General features: G+C 39.4%; 1 protein-coding gene across 1 annotated transcript in view; it reads left to right on the top strand.

The window, feature by feature from the left end:
• Nucleotides 1-1,783: 1,783 nt before the first annotated feature.
• The window catches only part of abca12 (ATP-binding cassette, sub-family A (ABC1), member 12), a 62,759-nt gene continuing 46,335 nt past the window's right edge, over nt 1,784-18,207 (top strand). Inside the window, exons 1-19 of the mRNA XM_040148805.1 lie at nt 1,784-1,849; nt 2,046-2,139; nt 4,099-4,249; nt 5,313-5,443; nt 5,903-5,967; nt 6,847-7,014; nt 7,240-7,433; nt 8,054-8,172; nt 8,405-8,505; nt 9,087-9,233; nt 10,568-10,734; nt 11,455-11,588; nt 12,233-12,363; nt 12,825-12,989; nt 13,397-13,605; nt 14,009-14,142; nt 14,736-14,850; nt 15,545-15,604; nt 15,761-18,166. Coding sequence (XP_040004739.1) covers nt 1,784-1,849; nt 2,046-2,139; nt 4,099-4,249; nt 5,313-5,443; nt 5,903-5,967; nt 6,847-7,014; nt 7,240-7,433; nt 8,054-8,172; nt 8,405-8,505; nt 9,087-9,233; nt 10,568-10,734; nt 11,455-11,588; nt 12,233-12,363; nt 12,825-12,989; nt 13,397-13,605; nt 14,009-14,142; nt 14,736-14,850; nt 15,545-15,604; nt 15,761-18,166 — 4,757 coding nt within the window. The remainder of the gene's footprint in view (nt 1,850-2,045; nt 2,140-4,098; nt 4,250-5,312; nt 5,444-5,902; nt 5,968-6,846; nt 7,015-7,239; nt 7,434-8,053; nt 8,173-8,404; nt 8,506-9,086; nt 9,234-10,567; nt 10,735-11,454; nt 11,589-12,232; nt 12,364-12,824; nt 12,990-13,396; nt 13,606-14,008; nt 14,143-14,735; nt 14,851-15,544; nt 15,605-15,760; nt 18,167-18,207) is intronic.

Here is an 18,207-nt window from a genome sequence, read left to right as displayed (position 1 = left end):
GTTTAACAATACCACAGTATCAAATGTCACCTATGCTTTTGTTTGGCCCAACCTGAGGCTTAATAGTGCTCACTGGTTTGCCTTTTTGTCTAAGTGCTGTATAATGGAAAGGATCTACATATAATACTCTGTCTGGTTGGCAGATGTTACTTTACAGACCTGTGTGTCTTGTCTGTGAAAGCTCATGCTCTGTTGGGCTTTTCATGCTCTAAATGGAAAACACTGTCAGGTCACTCAGCATTGTCTTTATCAGTAGTTACATTTATGAACACTCATCCAGTATGTGTGTGTATAAGAGTGAGGGAGAATATGTTTGTTTCGTCACATCGAGCTTTAATAACAACGTAAAATGCTGATTTTTTTGTTTTCAGTCTGTTACGGCTGAAATCTTGACCTCTTGCCCACTTAAAATCGTACATTTTTGTTTGTTGCATTATTATTTTTCTATCAGTATAACTGGGATTTCATTTGTCTTTGTCCTCTCAATATAGTCATAATATGTGCGGCGTCTGGAGAATTCATTGTGTTGATTTTACATTTCCCCTTAGAACCCCCACATGATATCAGTGTGACTCTTCCCTGTGGAGACCTATACCTCACCAACAACACCTTACAAACTTGTGTAACTGAATGTGAAATTTTGTGCTCGGCGTTACTTTGTCACCTCTGAATCCATGTTCTCCCCCTAGTAGAACAGTAATGTAATATGTTTTGTAACCTTTAAGCCTGTAGCCTTAATCACAGATTTATCTTCACCATTCATCGTTTTATCCAAGCTATCCAGACCTCAATAAGAACCACAGCTAGACTTTTAGAAACAAACAAGCAACACTCAGTAGCTCATCATTTCAAATCATGATGTACATAATAAGGCCCTCCAGTCACATCCAATGGTAGGTGTGTAAGCATGTGCTTCTTTGTCCTTGTCTAACACCAAGAGTGCACGCCCTTTTCACAGATTTACCTTCTCACAAACAGGTGGAGCTACCCGCATAAGCAGGGAAGGGACAGAAAGGTGAAGGTTGTGTTTAAACTTAGCCTTTGCAGTCACTGTGGCATTACTGAAGGAGGATTTTTCTGTTGAGCGGGAATTCATTCCGTTTTGCTCCCAAAAACAGACTGATAGAAAGGGCATCCTTCTAGGGGCCGACCAGCGACATGTGCTTCATAACAAGCCTGCGAGTGACAGTCAGATAACAGATCATTTGACCGTTTAAGAAGACAGAGGCAGCCAGGTAGGTCCAGCGTTTTTTTTAAACTTTATTTACAACATTATTAATTTATCATTAAGAGTACATTTGGTAGAGCTACTCAGACATAACATTTCAATGAGTTTCATCAGGAATTAAGTCCTTCTTCTGTCTTTCAGACATGACTTTTTGCATGTGGACAGTTTAGTTAACCACAATCAATGTCAGTAACAGTTTAAGAAAAATAATAAAATTTGTTCTTTATACGTGAAATGTCAGACTAATGTAAATGCAAAAGTCCTTTACACAAAAAAGTCCACTTAGTAGCAGGTCTAGAGCTTTTGATTATGACACACAATCCTCGTTTGTCACAAAACTCTAGATATTTAAATACATTATCATGTATATCATTATCATATATATATATAATATATTTACAATATATGATGTAACCAAGCTGATACGTACTGGACCTAAAACAAATTCCACCTGCTTATGTTTGTGGTCGTTAAAAAAACAAAACAAAACAAAACGATTTGTCAGTGGGCTGATTTTTTTTATATAATGTGTCTTCACTCCAGCCTCCACTACCGATGGCCTTCCTCCAACAGCTGCGACTTCTTCTCTGGAAGAACAGGCTGACAGCTATCAGACAGCCAGTGAGTGACTTTCAAGTGCAGTGGGAACTATTATGTTATTTTCATAAAAGCACACCGATCCCTATTTAATGTCAGCTTTATCATTACTCAAGAAAGACTATGGGGAATATATGACATGAATAACACCACTTTTACAGATTGAATACTCCATATCTCTGGAATGACTGAACTCTTTATATGATATCTTGTGTTGTAGGCATGGTCTCTGACGCTCATTATTTGGCCTGTGATCATCTTCATCATCATCGCTGTCACCCGCAACCAGTTTCCCCCAATAGTAAAGGATACATGTAAGTGTAAATGTCAGACTGTTGTAAATGCATCAGAAAAAAGTGCCTTGACGCAGGTCCATGTTTTTCGTATATGATGTGTATTTCACTAGTCGTTCATCACAAATGCATTTCTTGACGAAGAAAAGTCTTACTATTATACAGTCAATTGCAATTGTACAATGTACAAACAAAATAAACTGCTACCAAGCAGAGTAAAGCTTTCACTATAACCCACTGGAAATTCGTCACAGTCCTGCCTGTCTTATCTCACCTATAAGCTGCCCTGGCACGACCAAAGATAGACCCTTACTTAGGACAAATATAATTCGATAAAAAAACAATGAAAACACTCTTTAAAAATATTACAGTTATATCTTATAGGTCTCTACAATGATCAGCCACAACATTAAAACTGGTTTTAATGTTGTGGCTGAATGGTGCTTTTTTGATGGATCAGATTCTCGGACGCAGGGATTCACATGTAATTGGATAGCCCCAGTGTGCACTGATGTAGAAACTATCCAGTTAGTCTGAACAATAAGATCTTTCCCTCCTCTGTTAAGTGCTGTCGGGTGGGTTGTTTGTCTCTATACATGCTGGAAACAGGCCAGTATTGGACCGCACCTAATACTGGGAACAAAAAAAATCTTCAGCATGTGACCAGTGCTAGCCTTGAATCATGTTGTGTAGAGTTGCAGAATACTCTACAAACGGTCGAGAGTGATCTCAGATGCTCCAGACAGTTTAACTGAGTGCGGGCAGCTGTTTCTCACAGAGCTACTTAGTGCTATTAAATCCTTCCTCATGATTGTTATAGAAATGTACTGTTCTCCTCAAGATGACTCCTGTTGTATTTGGAGGCATCTGCTAAAGTGTATTGGCTTTTTTTTTTTTTTTTTTTTGCCGTTGTTGGACAGTAGTAATGGTCTTAAATGCTGAAATATAACATTTACGCCTTGCTAGATTTTAGTGCCTCCCGCATTTTAGTTGTGAACGAGTGTTTACAAAGCTGTTCCCAATATTGGTTTTGGGCCTCTTGCGGTGCCATTTTGAGTGCATGGATACGAAGTCATTCCCTTTGTTGAAAGCCACTTTAAATACTTGACTATTTATTCTTCTTGTTTAACTCTCGTGAGTCATTGTTCTGAAGGTTCGAGCTAACTACACATTAATTTCGCACAATTGGCCGTGCAAGTGTAATTGTTAACTGCGAGGTCTGATGAAATTTAGCTCTTCGATTTCACGATGAGTCTAGGTTTCATAATGACTTCCACGACGACCATGTCTAAGCTTAGTGAAACGCTTGGCTATTATTCTCTTTCAGAGGAATCTGTTGTGCCAAGATGAATCATTGATTTCAAAGATAGTATTAAGGGAATGGATACCATAGAGGCACCGTACTTTGTAGTCAGTCTGGTCACAGTACTCTGACTACAACCTGATCTGTCTTTTTTTGTCTCATTTTCTTTTGTTCTGCATTTAAGCCATAGCTGAGATTGTTTTCTGACAAAAGACGTGATGAGCTACCCACTGGTAGTGATACGGAGATTAGCTCAGGCTCCTGATACTGTGGTCCGAGATATCCTCATACAGTCAACAACGTGTCAAACTGAAATTAATAACAAATTGAACCAATACATGGAAACATTTTGCAAGAAAACACAACACTAAAAAAATTAAACCATCCATAAAAGATTGCCACTTTTTTGTTTTTTTCTGATGCACGTTTTTAGTCTTTAACCTCTCTGTGATATTATTGTCGAACAGTTTATGTAGTTTTAATGATATTTGTCTACTCCCTGCATATAGTTAATGATATGACATTGACTTGAATGTAATATTTGGGCTTGTAATCTACCTGTTACTCACTTATAATAGTGCCATTGAAAGAATTTTGTTTGCCAAATTGACATAATTACGGACATGGTCTCCTGGGAGCATCCTCACTACATAACATCACTGTCATGTCTCCTCCAGGTTACGTGGGACCCCGAAACCTACCCAGCACAGGCTTCTTCCCTTTCGTGCAGACCCTCATGTGCAATGCAGACAGCAGCTGCCATAACAAATCGCGCCTGGTGGACCCAGCTACATCCAAGTCTACGCACATATCTTCAGGGAGTGCAAGGTAACCCCATTCATCAGGAGAGATTTTATATTATTTATTATCTGTATAATATCCATTACCTAACCAAATGCCTATTTATTGAAGTTATAATTTCTATCAGAATCACTGCATTTGTGCTGCTTAATGAAACTTCCACGTCTTAAACATACTCTAAGTGTACAAAAGGTGTGCAGAAGACCCTTGAATCACAAAGGAGGGACACACCTCATCATAGCAACGTCAGATGATGATTTCTCAGTGTGTTCATGGAAATATACCAGCATCAGACATTCCCCAGTGGAGGAAGGAAAGTCTCCCTCACCCTAGTCTAATCATCACCCACCGCAGTTTTCTGAAGCCATATTCATCCATTTCTGAGTCACAGAGCTGAAAATAAGTGAATCCCATAGAAAATACCTTCTCTACTGTCCCGTCTAGTTTGTTGTAGTTTAAGTGTTAAAAAACCAGCATCAGTTAGTGGAAATGCCGTAGAATTTTTTTTTTTTCTTTTGTTACCTGAGCTGTTGTTCGGTCACTGAAATTTAAATTCCAGAGGCAGGAATGAAGGCGGTTGATAGGAAAACTTGTTTGTCTCAACCTGCTGATGAATTATAGTTTAGCTGCCCTCTACTCCACTATCTTTTATAACTCAATGGGTTTTCTCATAGTGTTTTTTTTTTCACTGGTGTCTCTGAAAAAGTTTTCTGTCTGTATTCAAAGCTAAATATGTATCTGTAAGTTTAGTAGATAGGAAAATTCAAGTATTTCTTCATTTTAATGAAAAAAAACAAACATGAAAAAAAGCACAATTTTGTTAGCATTTAACAATAAATATGAGTATCTGAGCCAAAGCACGATCAAAGCTTCATGGGGCTAAATGCTAACAAAAATAATTATTTTACACCTCTGGGAAACTGACATGGTGTTCAAATCTTACTTTTTACTGCAGTACAGTGATACCCATTTAGCTCAGAATATGAACCAGCTTTTCAGAAAGATGGATGTGACCCTTGGTAAAATCCTGTAATACTATATTTTTTTTGTTTAAAATTACATACATATGGCATCTGACTCTGTATGATAGGTCGACCCTCCTGCTGAAGGGTTCCCCACTGGAAAACCTGGTCCAAGGGGGAGACTTTTTCAACCTTGCGTTCCCCAGTGACTCCAGCAATGATCCTGCAGTGCTGATTGAGGTCTTGAATAAGATTCTGGGTATGTTCTCCCCATTCGCAGACCCTTCTTTCTTTGTATAATGCCAAAAACGTAAGTGCATGTTTTCCAGTAAAGTCTCACTCCCCCACTTGCAAACATGGACACCCCATAGAACGTCTTTAAAGCAATAGTTTTACATTTTGGGTTGAGCTGTTTTCACCTGTTACCAGTCTTTATGCTAAGCTATGATAACATTCTCTCGGTGGCTTCATATTTAGAGAGAGGTACTAATTTTTAATCTAATCTAATCTTTTCATCTAACTCTTTGCAAGAAAGCAAATAAACATATTTCCTAAAATGTTGGACTGTTTCTTTAAGAGGCACACTTTCTGGACTCTTTTAACTATATGTTCCAAAAAAATTGGACCTTAGTCTTTCTCATGTTTGCATTATAGAGTGACTATGATATTGGGTATTTCTGCAATTCCTCTTTTTCAACAATATGTTCTTCTGTTAAAGGTCCATCTTACCAAGGAAGCTCTAACAACATCTCTCTCATCAATACCACTATTCTGGGAGATCAGGTGGGTTTTGTTAAGATATAATGGAAGGAACAAAAGTGCCGATTATATGGTAGAGCCTTTTTCCTTTGTCAAGTGTCACAGTATTGAAACTTTGTGTCTCTTGTGTACAGGTCATTGTTAACAGCAGATGAACCCTTACTCTGACAAAGGCTTATAGGAAGGCCTAGAAGGTCGATTTAAAATAAGAATGTCTCTTAAGTCTTATTCCTGAAATGAAAACACCAGCCTCAATCGTGCTCCAAAGTAACAAGGGATAACTTGCAACACATACTGCTTCCGAAGGGAATGGTTGCATTAACCAATGTATAAACCTGTAGGCTCAACTTTTATAGCTGAGATTTTACTGGGTCAAAACTGATCGAGTTTTTGCTTTAAAGTCTCAGCTCAGTTCAAGTCTTTAGTAAGTCTCAAGAAAGTTAAGTATCACAGACAAGTGCAAGTCAAGTCTCAAGCCCTGATTCTCTAACTCAAATCCAAATCTCAAGCCTACTGCACAACAAGAAATAAGTTGATACCTTTATTTGCTAATTGCAACTATATGTAATTCATATTATTATGAAAACTTATGGCAATAGAATTGCATTTATCAAGCTACAGTATTTCAGATAATGTGTCAAAAATATTTAAAATATATGTGTAAACACTCATAAGGCTTAAGAATTATACATTTTTATAAGGATACTTTTTGTAATGCTGTTGCTTCACATCCAGATATTTTATGTTGTATGATGTGGAAAGTAAGTGTTGTGTAAATAATGCTCACTAGTTAAGTGGTAGGTTACGAGCATGCGTAGAAATGACATTTTTGAATGAATACCTCTTCTTAATGGGTTATTGACCAACGGTCGGAATCCATATAAATCATGTCCTTTCCAGGAGACCTTGAACAAAATGCTGGAGTCAGTCAACCTGCTGAAGAGGGCCATCTGCACCATGACACTGCCCATGATAAACACAAGCTCACCCAGCCCGCTCACCTATGCTGCGGTCACTTTCTGCAAGTCCAACAACACTGTGTTTGAAGTGTTGCTCGACACACTCAACCAGGTATGTCTGTGCATACATACAAAGCACATAAAGGTTGGTGTGTGCCTGCACGGTTCAGGTTTCATGTCAGCTTGCTGTTATCAGCCCAGTGCGATGACCCCAACTTCAGACTTCTTCTTCTTTGATTTCTGTTCTATGTGAGGCGTTTTTGTAGAATCTGCGGTTACACAAGCTGGTGGTGTCAGAATTACTTTTGTTAACTCTGAAATGGCCTCTGGTTGTCAGATACTGACGGAGCTGATGCTGACAAAACCAGATGAAATGGCGACGATGGCTGGGATGGCGGTGTCTGTGTTCGATCAGCTGCAAAATCAGACCTTGCTGTGGGAAAGTCTCCTGGGTCTACCGCAGCTCTTCTCTCATGGTTCTGTCGACCAAGTGCTGGGCAGCACAGAGGTTCTACTCACCAACATACAGGGGTACTATGCTTTCAATGATGGAGAAATGCAAAGTGAATGAACAGTATTAGCATGAAAGTGTTTATTTTGTTAAGTTTAGTTTCGTTAAGAAAAAAAAACTTAAGCACAGAATGGCAAAATTATACTTTGATATGCTGAAGACTTACTAAAGTCAGTGCTATATTGGTGTTGACTTTGAACTAAGCTCCATCTGTAATTCCTGTATTGAAATTTTATTTTGCTTTCACAGTTTATTTGTTCACAATTTATGCAATTAATTCTTCATTTAAATGCCTAATCCCTTACTTTCCTACAGTCGAGTTTCAGTGAATAGGTGAGGGGAATCTCCCTGCTTTGAAGTGCTGCAAAACTAATGATGAAGTGAGATGTTATGGCTTCAATATTTTTTGAGCTAAGGTGGAATAAAATCGACCCCTGGTGACTTAAGTTTATAAATACTTTATTGGTATCGATTTTCAAACACACTACAACTCACAAATTACGGGACCCCACTCGGAATTTAGGGATTTAGAGCAGCAGGAGGGCAAAAATGTGTGATTTTGTCTAATCATTAGTTCTTTCAGGTGTTTGCTGCAGGTCCTGTCTTGTTTTTACGTGTTTTTCCCTCTTGGTCTCTCTAGCGCTATGCATGTCATCCAGAGCAATTTTCCTGACGCCGGTGCCTCACTTTCCACTGTCCATCCACTGGTCGTTGGAGGCATCAAATTGATCCGCTATGTTCAAAACTGGCCAGGCAAAGGTAACACCACCAGCTGTACTGTACATACTCTATGTTTCACCCACGAAGCCCTTGTAATCCTGAGAGTGTTTTTAATTAAATGGCTTCAATGTATATTAGGTGTATTTTTTAAATAAATATGCAAGTAAATAAACCCCTGATTACTGATATCTCTTCTTAAAATGCTGGATCACAATGAAGGGCCGAGGTCCTGCTGTTTTAGGGGAGCTAAATGTGATTTGATTCTGCTTAGATGTGTCCATTTCCCTCGGAGAGGTTGTCACGTTGCAAAATGATTCTCTAAGTGAAATGGTGAAACGTGTCCTACAAGAAGTCCAGATACCGCTGGACAAGGTACGTGTTGCCTAAAGTCATTATTTATCCCCATGCAATATATTGGAGAAACAAACATGAAATGGCATATGTTGTTTACCTATGTGAAAATAAAGGGTAATTGCAATACAGTTATACCCATCTGAATTAGACGCCTTTCCATGCATATTTCGCTCCCCCAGGGGAAATTTGTGTAATTATATATATATGTGTATTGCAAATTTCAAGGTTAAAAAAAACAACAACAAAAAACATAAAACAAAACAGGAGCTCTGAGTCCAGGGTTTCCAAACTGGTGCCATGTAACTCTACCTTCTAGCACAGACGTCTCATGTGCCACATTTGAGCCTCAGTCTGAGTTAAGAACCCAGATCTGCAACAGGGAAAGTTAATTTGAATGCGCAATTACAAGTCAAAGGAATTGTTTAACATTTTGGGAAATACGCTTATTTGCTTTCTTGGTGAGAGTTAGATGACAAGAGCGATACCACTCGTTTACCACTGTTTTACTTGTCGTGATAATACTTATGTCCATAAAGGAGTCACCACTTTAATAAGAGAATGTTCCATTATAAATACTGTAACTGTCCTCTCTGTCTTAGGCTATCGGCCTGACATTGGACAGGGACATGGTGCGTTTCTACTTGTGTGACAACAGCAGTAACCCGCTTTGGCTATCAGCAGCGTGCAGTACAGGCACAGTGGACATGCTTCTAGGTTGGATCAGCCCTGACAAGGTGGCAAAGCAGGTATTATCATCAACAGAGAGAATCACAGACATCAGAGATGAGTCATTCATTTGATGTGTGTGGGTGGCATTTTTCCTGTGTATTCTGTTTTTTTTTTTTTTTGTCTTTGTGCTTTCTCTCAGTATCTTGCTCTTACGGTCTCTCATGCTGCTTGTCTCTGCTCTTCTGTCTTGGCTCCTAATTTGCATTCTCAAGTGCCACCGTCACAAGCAGTTAGATTCAGACGGCACCATATAATTAGTCTGCAGCTGCAAGAAAACTGTTGGCCATGGCAACAAGCAACTGCAACTCCCATGGCACACCTGGGGAGCAGAAACCTTTGGGGGGAACCTAATTAGCGCTGGCACCATGGTATATGTGTTTTCATGAGACAATCCAATCAGAAGCTGTTAGCTAACACTGTCATTACTTTGTGTACTCGCTCAAACAGTCAGCTGGACATTAATTAGTAGTCATAATTTGACATATATAGAAATGTTTAGCATGTCGCCTATTACTTAGACATGTCACCTACAGATCCAGTGCCATTGTGCATATGTGACATATAGTGCAGTGCAAGTGATTAACCAGTTATTTGATATCAGCTTTCTGCTTCTGTACCTGATGATTAACTGTCCATAGGATAATGTTATGTAAGTCATAGCAATTAACCTGCCTAACTTCTATCATTTAATGTACATAGCACAAAATACTACTTAATTACAAAATATACAGTATTATAAAAATAACAAATAGCACAGCATTGTAGTAAATTCCTTTTTTGGTTCATCGCACAATGCCAAAATTTGCCACGAGTCACTGTTTTTTTTCCATTAAAGAAATTAAAGAACAACTCGTTAGTTTTACTGCTATACAATATGATATATATCAAAACAAATTTGCAAAGGTTAATGAAGAGTTATAATTTCACAATACTACAGCGCTATTTTTTAAAATGATATAATCCTTATTAATCCTTATAATTATTTTTTGCCACATTATGATAAAGTGTCATTTATGTAACTTTAAGTACCTTATGTCTTGCTACAAATAACTACAAGGGTAGCACTTGGAATAATGTGTGAACACTTCCGAGTCGGAATACGGGTTGTTTTTCCTGTCTTACAGGTCTCACCATTGTGGGACTGCAGCTTTTATTTGGATTTGTGGTAAAAAAAAACAAAAAAACAAACAGATCCGAGGTCACTCATTGTGTAGAGACTGACAGAAAGAGACAGCAGTACAGCAGAAAAACCCTGACCTCTTATGTGAAATGCACTAAGCCTAAATGATTTTAATCTTGCAACTCCAACTTCCTTTCTTTTTCCTCCTTATGTTAACTCTGTTATTCCAAGGCTCTGCTGGCATGGAGTAAGCATGTTGCTGCACATGATGTGTCCTTTGCCAAAGGGCTGCTGCACAGTGGGATTGGAGGTTTATCCCCAGGAGGACAAGGAGGCTCCGACATCAGGAGGGCCCGCCGTAGCGTAGATACACAACCAGAAAATATCGAGGAGGAGCTGTAAGTACAGTACCTTCTGTTCTCTACATAGTGTATGCTGCCAATCTGCTGTAAAGCAAATCCCTTAGAGGCTCAAAACTGAAAAAAACAAATTGGATGAAAGCAAATGAATGGACTTCCTAAATGTCACACAAAGGTTCCGATAAGTGGAGGGAGTTTTAAAGAAACTGATGTTAGTCAGGAGGCATATGTTTTTGCACAGTATCAGCCAAAGATTTCCAAACACAATGCATTTTCCTATATTATTTTAACGTACCAACTCATTTCCATACTATAATATCATAGTGGAGATTTATACGCAACAGGGGGAAAGTTTTGGCTTTAAAATGTCTGGGAAATCATTTGGGAGTTGTATTATCCCAAACAAGTGTAAATCCTTAAATATGTGTTGAAAAATGTCTTTTTATGATAGAAAAGGAAGTTTATCTTTTTTTAAATTTGGATCCATTTAACTTTTCTTATCTGATGCCTTATTCTTCGGAAGATCATACTGGAAACCACCTTGTGTCGTCTCTTACCTGTTTGTCTTTCTCACCTTCCGCTTTCTACTCCTTGTAGTTAACCAAACTTTATAACAATTTTAAATTCTCCTTACGCACAGCAGGTGAAATATAAGAGACCTGTACACAAATCCGTAAAACATTTCTCCCTGAAGTCTAGTGTCCTCTGTAATATAAACAGTCTGTGCTCTATCTTGATTTTTTCCATATGCTTTGGCAGATTTCTGAGCGTTGGTCAAGTGGTGATGGAGATTATAAAAACTGTTCCTGAGGTGGACATGGTTGTCCAGAGCATCCTCAGAACTTGCCTCCAGTCCATGATGTCGGCAACACTGGCCCTAGACACTGTAGAAGGTAAGACTGCATAACATCCTGCTTACTGCAAGGCCTCTCCTGTGGGAATAATCGTGTGAAATGTCTCATTACAGTGACGGTTTCAACATATGACATCTTTTGTTATCTGTGCTGTTAAGAAGAGCTTTCTTATTCCTACTGGTGTGTACTCACAAGCATAGACAATGTTATTTCCTTTCAGGATAAAATTGATTTCGATAGAAAAATCTGAACTAGAACATACTCAGTAAACACGAACTTTTGACGTCAGCCCATGCAATCAAAGAGCAAGAGCAGAGAGCTGAAATCGAAAAGTTAACACACTCGCAGGACATACTGTGTTCAATGTAAGCAGCATTGTCACATACTGCCACAGTCACTATTGTTAACTCTACCTGGGGTTCCACATGGGTTACTGTGTAACCTAGAGGTGAATGGAATCAGTTCACACCCTTCCTCAGGGGACTGAATGAGAGATGGAAAATGGATATGCACACACACATACACACACAAAGGAAAACTATAGCACATCATAAAAAAACAAACCCCTGGGATGTATTGTACAACACAAATGTAAATCTAGCCGGTGACTTAACAATGTTTTATAGCCTAAACCAAAATTCCTGGCCGTCATATTTATTGTTAAAACTCTCATTGGTTTGCAGAAATGATGTCCAATGGCCTGAAAGATGCCAATCAACTCAAATGGACTTATCTAACGTTGCTGACAAACCAGTCTGAGGCAAGCGTTTGGATTGGTCGTGTCCTGGACAGCGTGATGGAAATGGTTATGAAAGTATGTTAATACTCTGCGTATTAATCTCTTACAGGGACAATTGTGTTATTTTCACAGCCTTGATTTTATTTTTGTAGTTTCAGGCGATTGAATTTCAGGCAATTTGTGTGAAATCTGTCTGGTTGTCTGACTGCTCATGCACATTGGCTTTGAAGCTGTAGCTGCCAGTATTGCTGCATTCACAATCTCAGAAATTGGTGTGTAAATCATAAACAAGAAAAATGGGCTGAATTTTCAAAACAAGACCTGGGTTTTATTTTTAGTTCTTTTTACAAGGACATGTTGAGTAATCAAGCCTTGTTCAGACTCACATAACTTTTATTTTGAATTCATAAAGTATAATATATTAAAATGACTTCAGGAGATGACATGTGTGAGGTGTTTGATGATAGTATAGAAAACATTAAAAGGTAGCAAACACTCATAAGATGGTGCATTTTTGCTTTTTTTTTTTTAACTAGAGTCTGGCATCTGAGTCTTTAACATGTGAGGATCTCCTGAGTCCCTTCGAGTGGCTCTTAAACACAGAGAGCATAAAGACTGACATGTGGAGATCAGTGATCTGCCAAAACAGCTCCATTCTACAGCAAGCTCTACTGGCAGACTGGCTGCCATTGATTCAGAAGGTAAAAGTTATTGAAATCTATCTGAAAAGTTTCATTCCAAAGTGATTCCAAAAATGAACTAGAATTTTTTTTTTTTTTTCTTGGTGTGGTGCATACTTCCATGCACCAATTAGGATTTAGTAACATTTGAACCAGAATCTGATATGGGTTGGTAGGTTGTGTGGTCGCTGTTAATCAAATCTGATAATACCACACTCAGACAGTCCTGATGAAGCAAGTTAATTGGGTTTTTTTTTCTCTTAATGAATAATACCCACAGATGTTTTTGTACACTTTGACTTTTGCTTTTAATGTACTTATTTGTACTTGTAAATACTTAAGATTTGAAGTCGGGTGTCAGGCATGTTTGTGATTCAACAAACATAATTCAGGTGTCTTTTATCCTATTTCATATTATGTTTCCACAGGCTCAAGAAATGTACAGCACGATCACAGGCCCAGCAGACTACAACGTAACACTTCCCATGATTCTCTCTGAGTGGCACAAGTTGCACAATAACAGTGTGCAGTTTGGAGTGCTTTTCAACAGACTGACCACAGAGCTGGGTGGGGCATACTGGATGAACTGGATACCAGACAACAGCACTCGTAATGTTACTGAGACTCTTCAACAAAGGTCTTGAAAAAATTTGTATACCTGCAGGCTTTCATTCCAAATCGGTACTGTGATCTGCCTATGTGCAAATTACTGATTACAGGTTGTCATACCCTATAAAATATTGCATTTGTAAAAAACAGTCTTAAAATCTTAAAATGAAATGTTGAGTCTCGAACTCAAAAGATTTAAGGCTCAGGGCCAGCAACATTTTTTTCCAGTGAAGAAATGACATTGAAGTTTGACAGGGCTACACAAGTCACTCATTTCAGTGAATTTAGTGAAAGGAAAAAAAAGGTGAATAGGAGATTCAATTTTCCCCCATGATGTGTTTTAGATAATATACACAATGTCTCATTTCATGCTGTTGGTTATCATTTCACTGTCTCAACAGTGTTGTGTTTTTGCTTTGCTTTGCTTTTAGTGTTTTTCTGTTCATGGTGAATTTTGGAGAAAAGATTGAGAAGAGTCAATTGTGGCCCGAGGTAAAGAACTACTTCCACATGGTTTACTGGATTTTGAACTACAGGCCTGGTGTCATAACTCAACCAGCAAACTGTGAGTCCCATTTCTTCTCTTCTCTTCTCTTCTCTTCTCTTCTCTTCTCTTCTCTGCTCTTCTCTTCTCTTCTCTTCTCCCTCTTTTGTGCCAAGTTAGCAGCTGGACATTGCATAAACCAAGGCAATCCATGGTGGAAATGCCTAAAATATTTATATCAGATTCAAAATTATATTCATTCATGTTAATTATATAATTATCAAAAATTCTTGAGTTGAGGATGCAACCCATAGAAAGACTAATACAAATTGTACACATGTTTCAATCATGTGCCAAGGTGTATTCATTAGACTAATTAGCATACAGTAGTGTTTTTCTTTGTTCTCTAATTCTCTACAAGAGCTTTTTTTTTTTTTAGCATAGTCAGCACCCAATTTGCGAGGGAAATTTGTGTTACAGTGAAGCTCTATGAAAAATGTGCAGGATGAATATGTGGATTAAATATCCCTAAATAATATTCCCAAATGATGCAACATTCATTCATTAAGTGACAAAACAAGTTTATGCAAAACCAAGTAATAATTTATTCGACATAGTAAAAGAAATACAACCAGTTTCAGTATGTGTGTTAATGTGTTTACTTTCTCCTTTAGGTTCTCTCAACTTCTTCACCTTAGCCATTCATTGCGATACTGGTTTGAACTGGCCACAGTTTGCTCAAGCAATAACTCAGGCTCTGATGTCACCAAGCCAAGACTTGCTGGTGAAGTAAGTGACAAAGCTTGTTAGATTTAATGAATGATATCTTAATGATGGTGGAGACAATGCATGCACTGTATATGCCTTGCAGTTTAATTTTCTTTCCTGTTATATACTTAACTATTGATAGGATCTTCTTGTTCAGAGTCAGATGGCAAGATTGGTACCACTCTCTTATCCGTCTGTTTCTTGGTTGCCTGGCAACCTCATGGTTAAGACCCCAGGGAGTCACTGAGCTCAGCCAAGAAATAGTTCTAGCACAAAACCCCTATAAAACCGCAAATTGTCATTTTCCCACTTCGGCTTTTGTATGGATTAAACAAAGAAAATACAACATGTTAATTAGTGAGCTTTAGAAGTGCAGGTAGTCTTTTTTTATCCCTTGGACTAAGCCACACTAGCTGTTTCTACTTGTTTCAAGTCTTTATGCTAAGCTAAGCTAACTGACTGCTGGCTCCAGCTTAATTTTAAGTGGACAGACATGGGAGTGGCATTGATCTGCTCATCTTATTTTTATCGAGAAAGCGAGCAAGTGTATTTCCAAAAATGTGTACCTATTCCTTGGATTAAATGATTAACATGAACTGATTGCTCCTGTTACTGTTTTGTAGTATGATCAAACTTTGCACAAATGCAAAATTTAGCGTAATACTGATAAGGGGATTCTTATATATTCTTTTCCACTCTTCTCTTTTCTCTGCAGTTGTCTCAAAGGAACCTTGAATCTGTTGCAGTATGTGTATGGTGACATCTATAAAAATCAGTCAGCATCATTTTTGAAACAAGAAATCAAAGGTGGAGATGCACTCTCTGCGTACTTGATCAGCCTGATGCATAACCTGGATGTCTTTTTCCAGCTGGCCACCACCCTTCCTGACAGCAGCATCTCTAACCCTGATATCATGCTTCCCTACCTCAGTAACCTGTTGCAGTCCACAGGCCTGGAACCAATGCTGCAGCTGTTCCTTAGTGACAGCCCCCTTAATGTCTCCACAGTGCTTGACATTGCGTCAAAGCTTGGCAGGCTCAACCAGCACATTTTTACCTTCAATGAGACAGACCCAACAATGCCTGAGCTTGAACGGCTGATTATGCAGTTCCTTTCCCTGGAGGGTAACCTCACCCTGTCTCTTCCCCACATCATGGGTCACAGTCTGCTTACCTATTCTGACTACTTCCACCCTGATGATGTGGCCCGTGTCAGAGAAGCCCTCCAGCCTTTCACCAACCAAACTTCAGCAGGCCTTGTAGAGGCCATCCTTAGTGCCATGGAGCTGCTGAAGACAGTGATGGATTCCCCAGATGGTGACCCAACTAACATCATTCTTGGGTACTTACGCCAGCTTCAAGAATTGGTGATGTCTCTGTACAGACTACGAAAAATCGAAAATCTCCTGTTACCGATTGGGAAGCTGAGCGCAGCACAAGTCACTGACCTCCACCTGATTTCCAAGGATTTTCTTAACCTCCTTACCCCCGAGAGTCTACAGAACCTGACTCAGGCCGGACCAGATGCTGCCCAGAACATTGTTATCCAGAAATTTGTAGCATTCCTACCACTGGAGGTTCAACAAGAAGCTACTCGCTTTCTTCAGGATTTCAAAGCTCTGCAGACCAAATGTGCAAAAGGTCAGAATTGTTTGGCTGGAATCTCAGAAATCTTCATTTTCCTGGATCAGATATTAGACATGATGCTCTCAGCTAACAGTAATGTCACCATCAAAATAGCTGTAACCAACTCAGTTCTGGAGGGACGGGAATATGAGGAACTTACATCCATTTTCTTCTCACTCCTTCTGGCCCCAAATGATGCTGCCGTTGTGGAAACATTCAAACAGATTCTTCATTTCATCAGATTGCTCATGGCTACACCAAATATTTCTGTGTCTGATGTCCAGAATGCTCTAGGACAGTCAAACCTAACCCTTGAGGAGCTGAATAACTTTGCTGCACTAGCTGGAGCTGCCAATATAAATGACCTAATGGTTAATATAGTTGAGATTATCAATGCTCGCCAGTGTTTTGAACCACAGCATGACCCAATGGTGACAGCCCAGTGTGTTATGGGATTGATAAACGGAGTCAGTGGTTTCCTGACACACCAACCTGTTCTTCGAAATGAGACAGCCATACTCTCCCTTATCCCGTTAATCGTCAATACTACTTTCAGAGATGTTGTCCAAGCTAACTTCAGTTCCAATCCAAACGCGGTTCTTGTACACACCCTGAACAGCACCCTGGCCAATATCAAGATGAACCTCCAGCTGAACCAGCTGAGCACTCCAGAGATCATGAATGAAATCAGAGTGGTGGAGGGTCTGATACAACTGATCGCCAACACGGAACCATTTAACAACAGTTTTAATACCATCTTGATGAAGGACCCCATGTACGCCCAGAAAGTATACCTGGAGATTGTGGAATGGTACTTGAAAATTCTAGAAAATATCACCAGCAACAGCTCGGTCTCAGAGTTCCTCAATCCATTTTTCTACCTCACACAAATGCAAGTGACATTACAGCTGGCACAGACAGATTTCTCTTTGTTTGTCAGTAACCAGGTCGAGTTCTTGATAAACAGCCTCCAGTACCCAATAGATGGTGCAGGGGTGAGTAAAATTGGCCAGACAATAATTGAGATTCTCCAGGGCCTATTTGACTTCATAAAGGTCAACCTAGAGGTTCAGAATAACATCCCAGGTTCAGAGCCAGTGTTCAACGCAACCATTCTGAATGTCATTGAGCCCAAAATTAAGCTATACCTTGACATCATACAGAGGTGGATGAAACAACCCAATGTCCCTTTGACCCTTACTAATATGCTTCAGTGGGGAAACTCCTCCATAAATATCTCCGCCCCTGTCACAGACATCCAGCACCTGCTACAGATGATGGTTAATTTTCTCAGTGATGATCAACTGGCCCACCTCTCTGTCATTGGCAATATCACCCAGTCCCTGAACAAAGCCCTAATGGTGGCAGAGCACCCAGGTGGCCTGCAGAGTGATCAGTTCTTAGCCGCCATCTTGGAAGCAGTCCAAAGTGCTATGCAGATCCTGACTGGAGCCATGGGCCCCCTGCCAGTATCTGTACAGCAGAACATCCTGAAAATTGTGGAGGATTCATTAAAGCTCATTGTCCAACCAGACATGAGTTTTGCCTCATCACGTAACATCTCCCTCCTTATCCTCAAGAGAGCTGAGAGCGTCGTCCAACAGACAATACCAGAAATGTTTGCAGTATACTTGCTCTCTGGACTCAAAGTAGCAACCGTATATTTTGAGAGTATCACCACAGCTGGCGGACCAGACAACTGGAATCAGATGTGAGTAATGCTGCTGTTTTGCTAAAATTTTTTCAATGGAC

This window comes from Xiphias gladius, chromosome 16 (assembly GCF_016859285.1).
Source record: "Xiphias gladius isolate SHS-SW01 ecotype Sanya breed wild chromosome 16, ASM1685928v1, whole genome shotgun sequence".
NCBI lineage: Eukaryota > Metazoa > Chordata > Actinopteri > Istiophoriformes > Xiphiidae > Xiphias > Xiphias gladius.
This window is presented reverse-complemented; position numbering and strand designations above follow the sequence as displayed.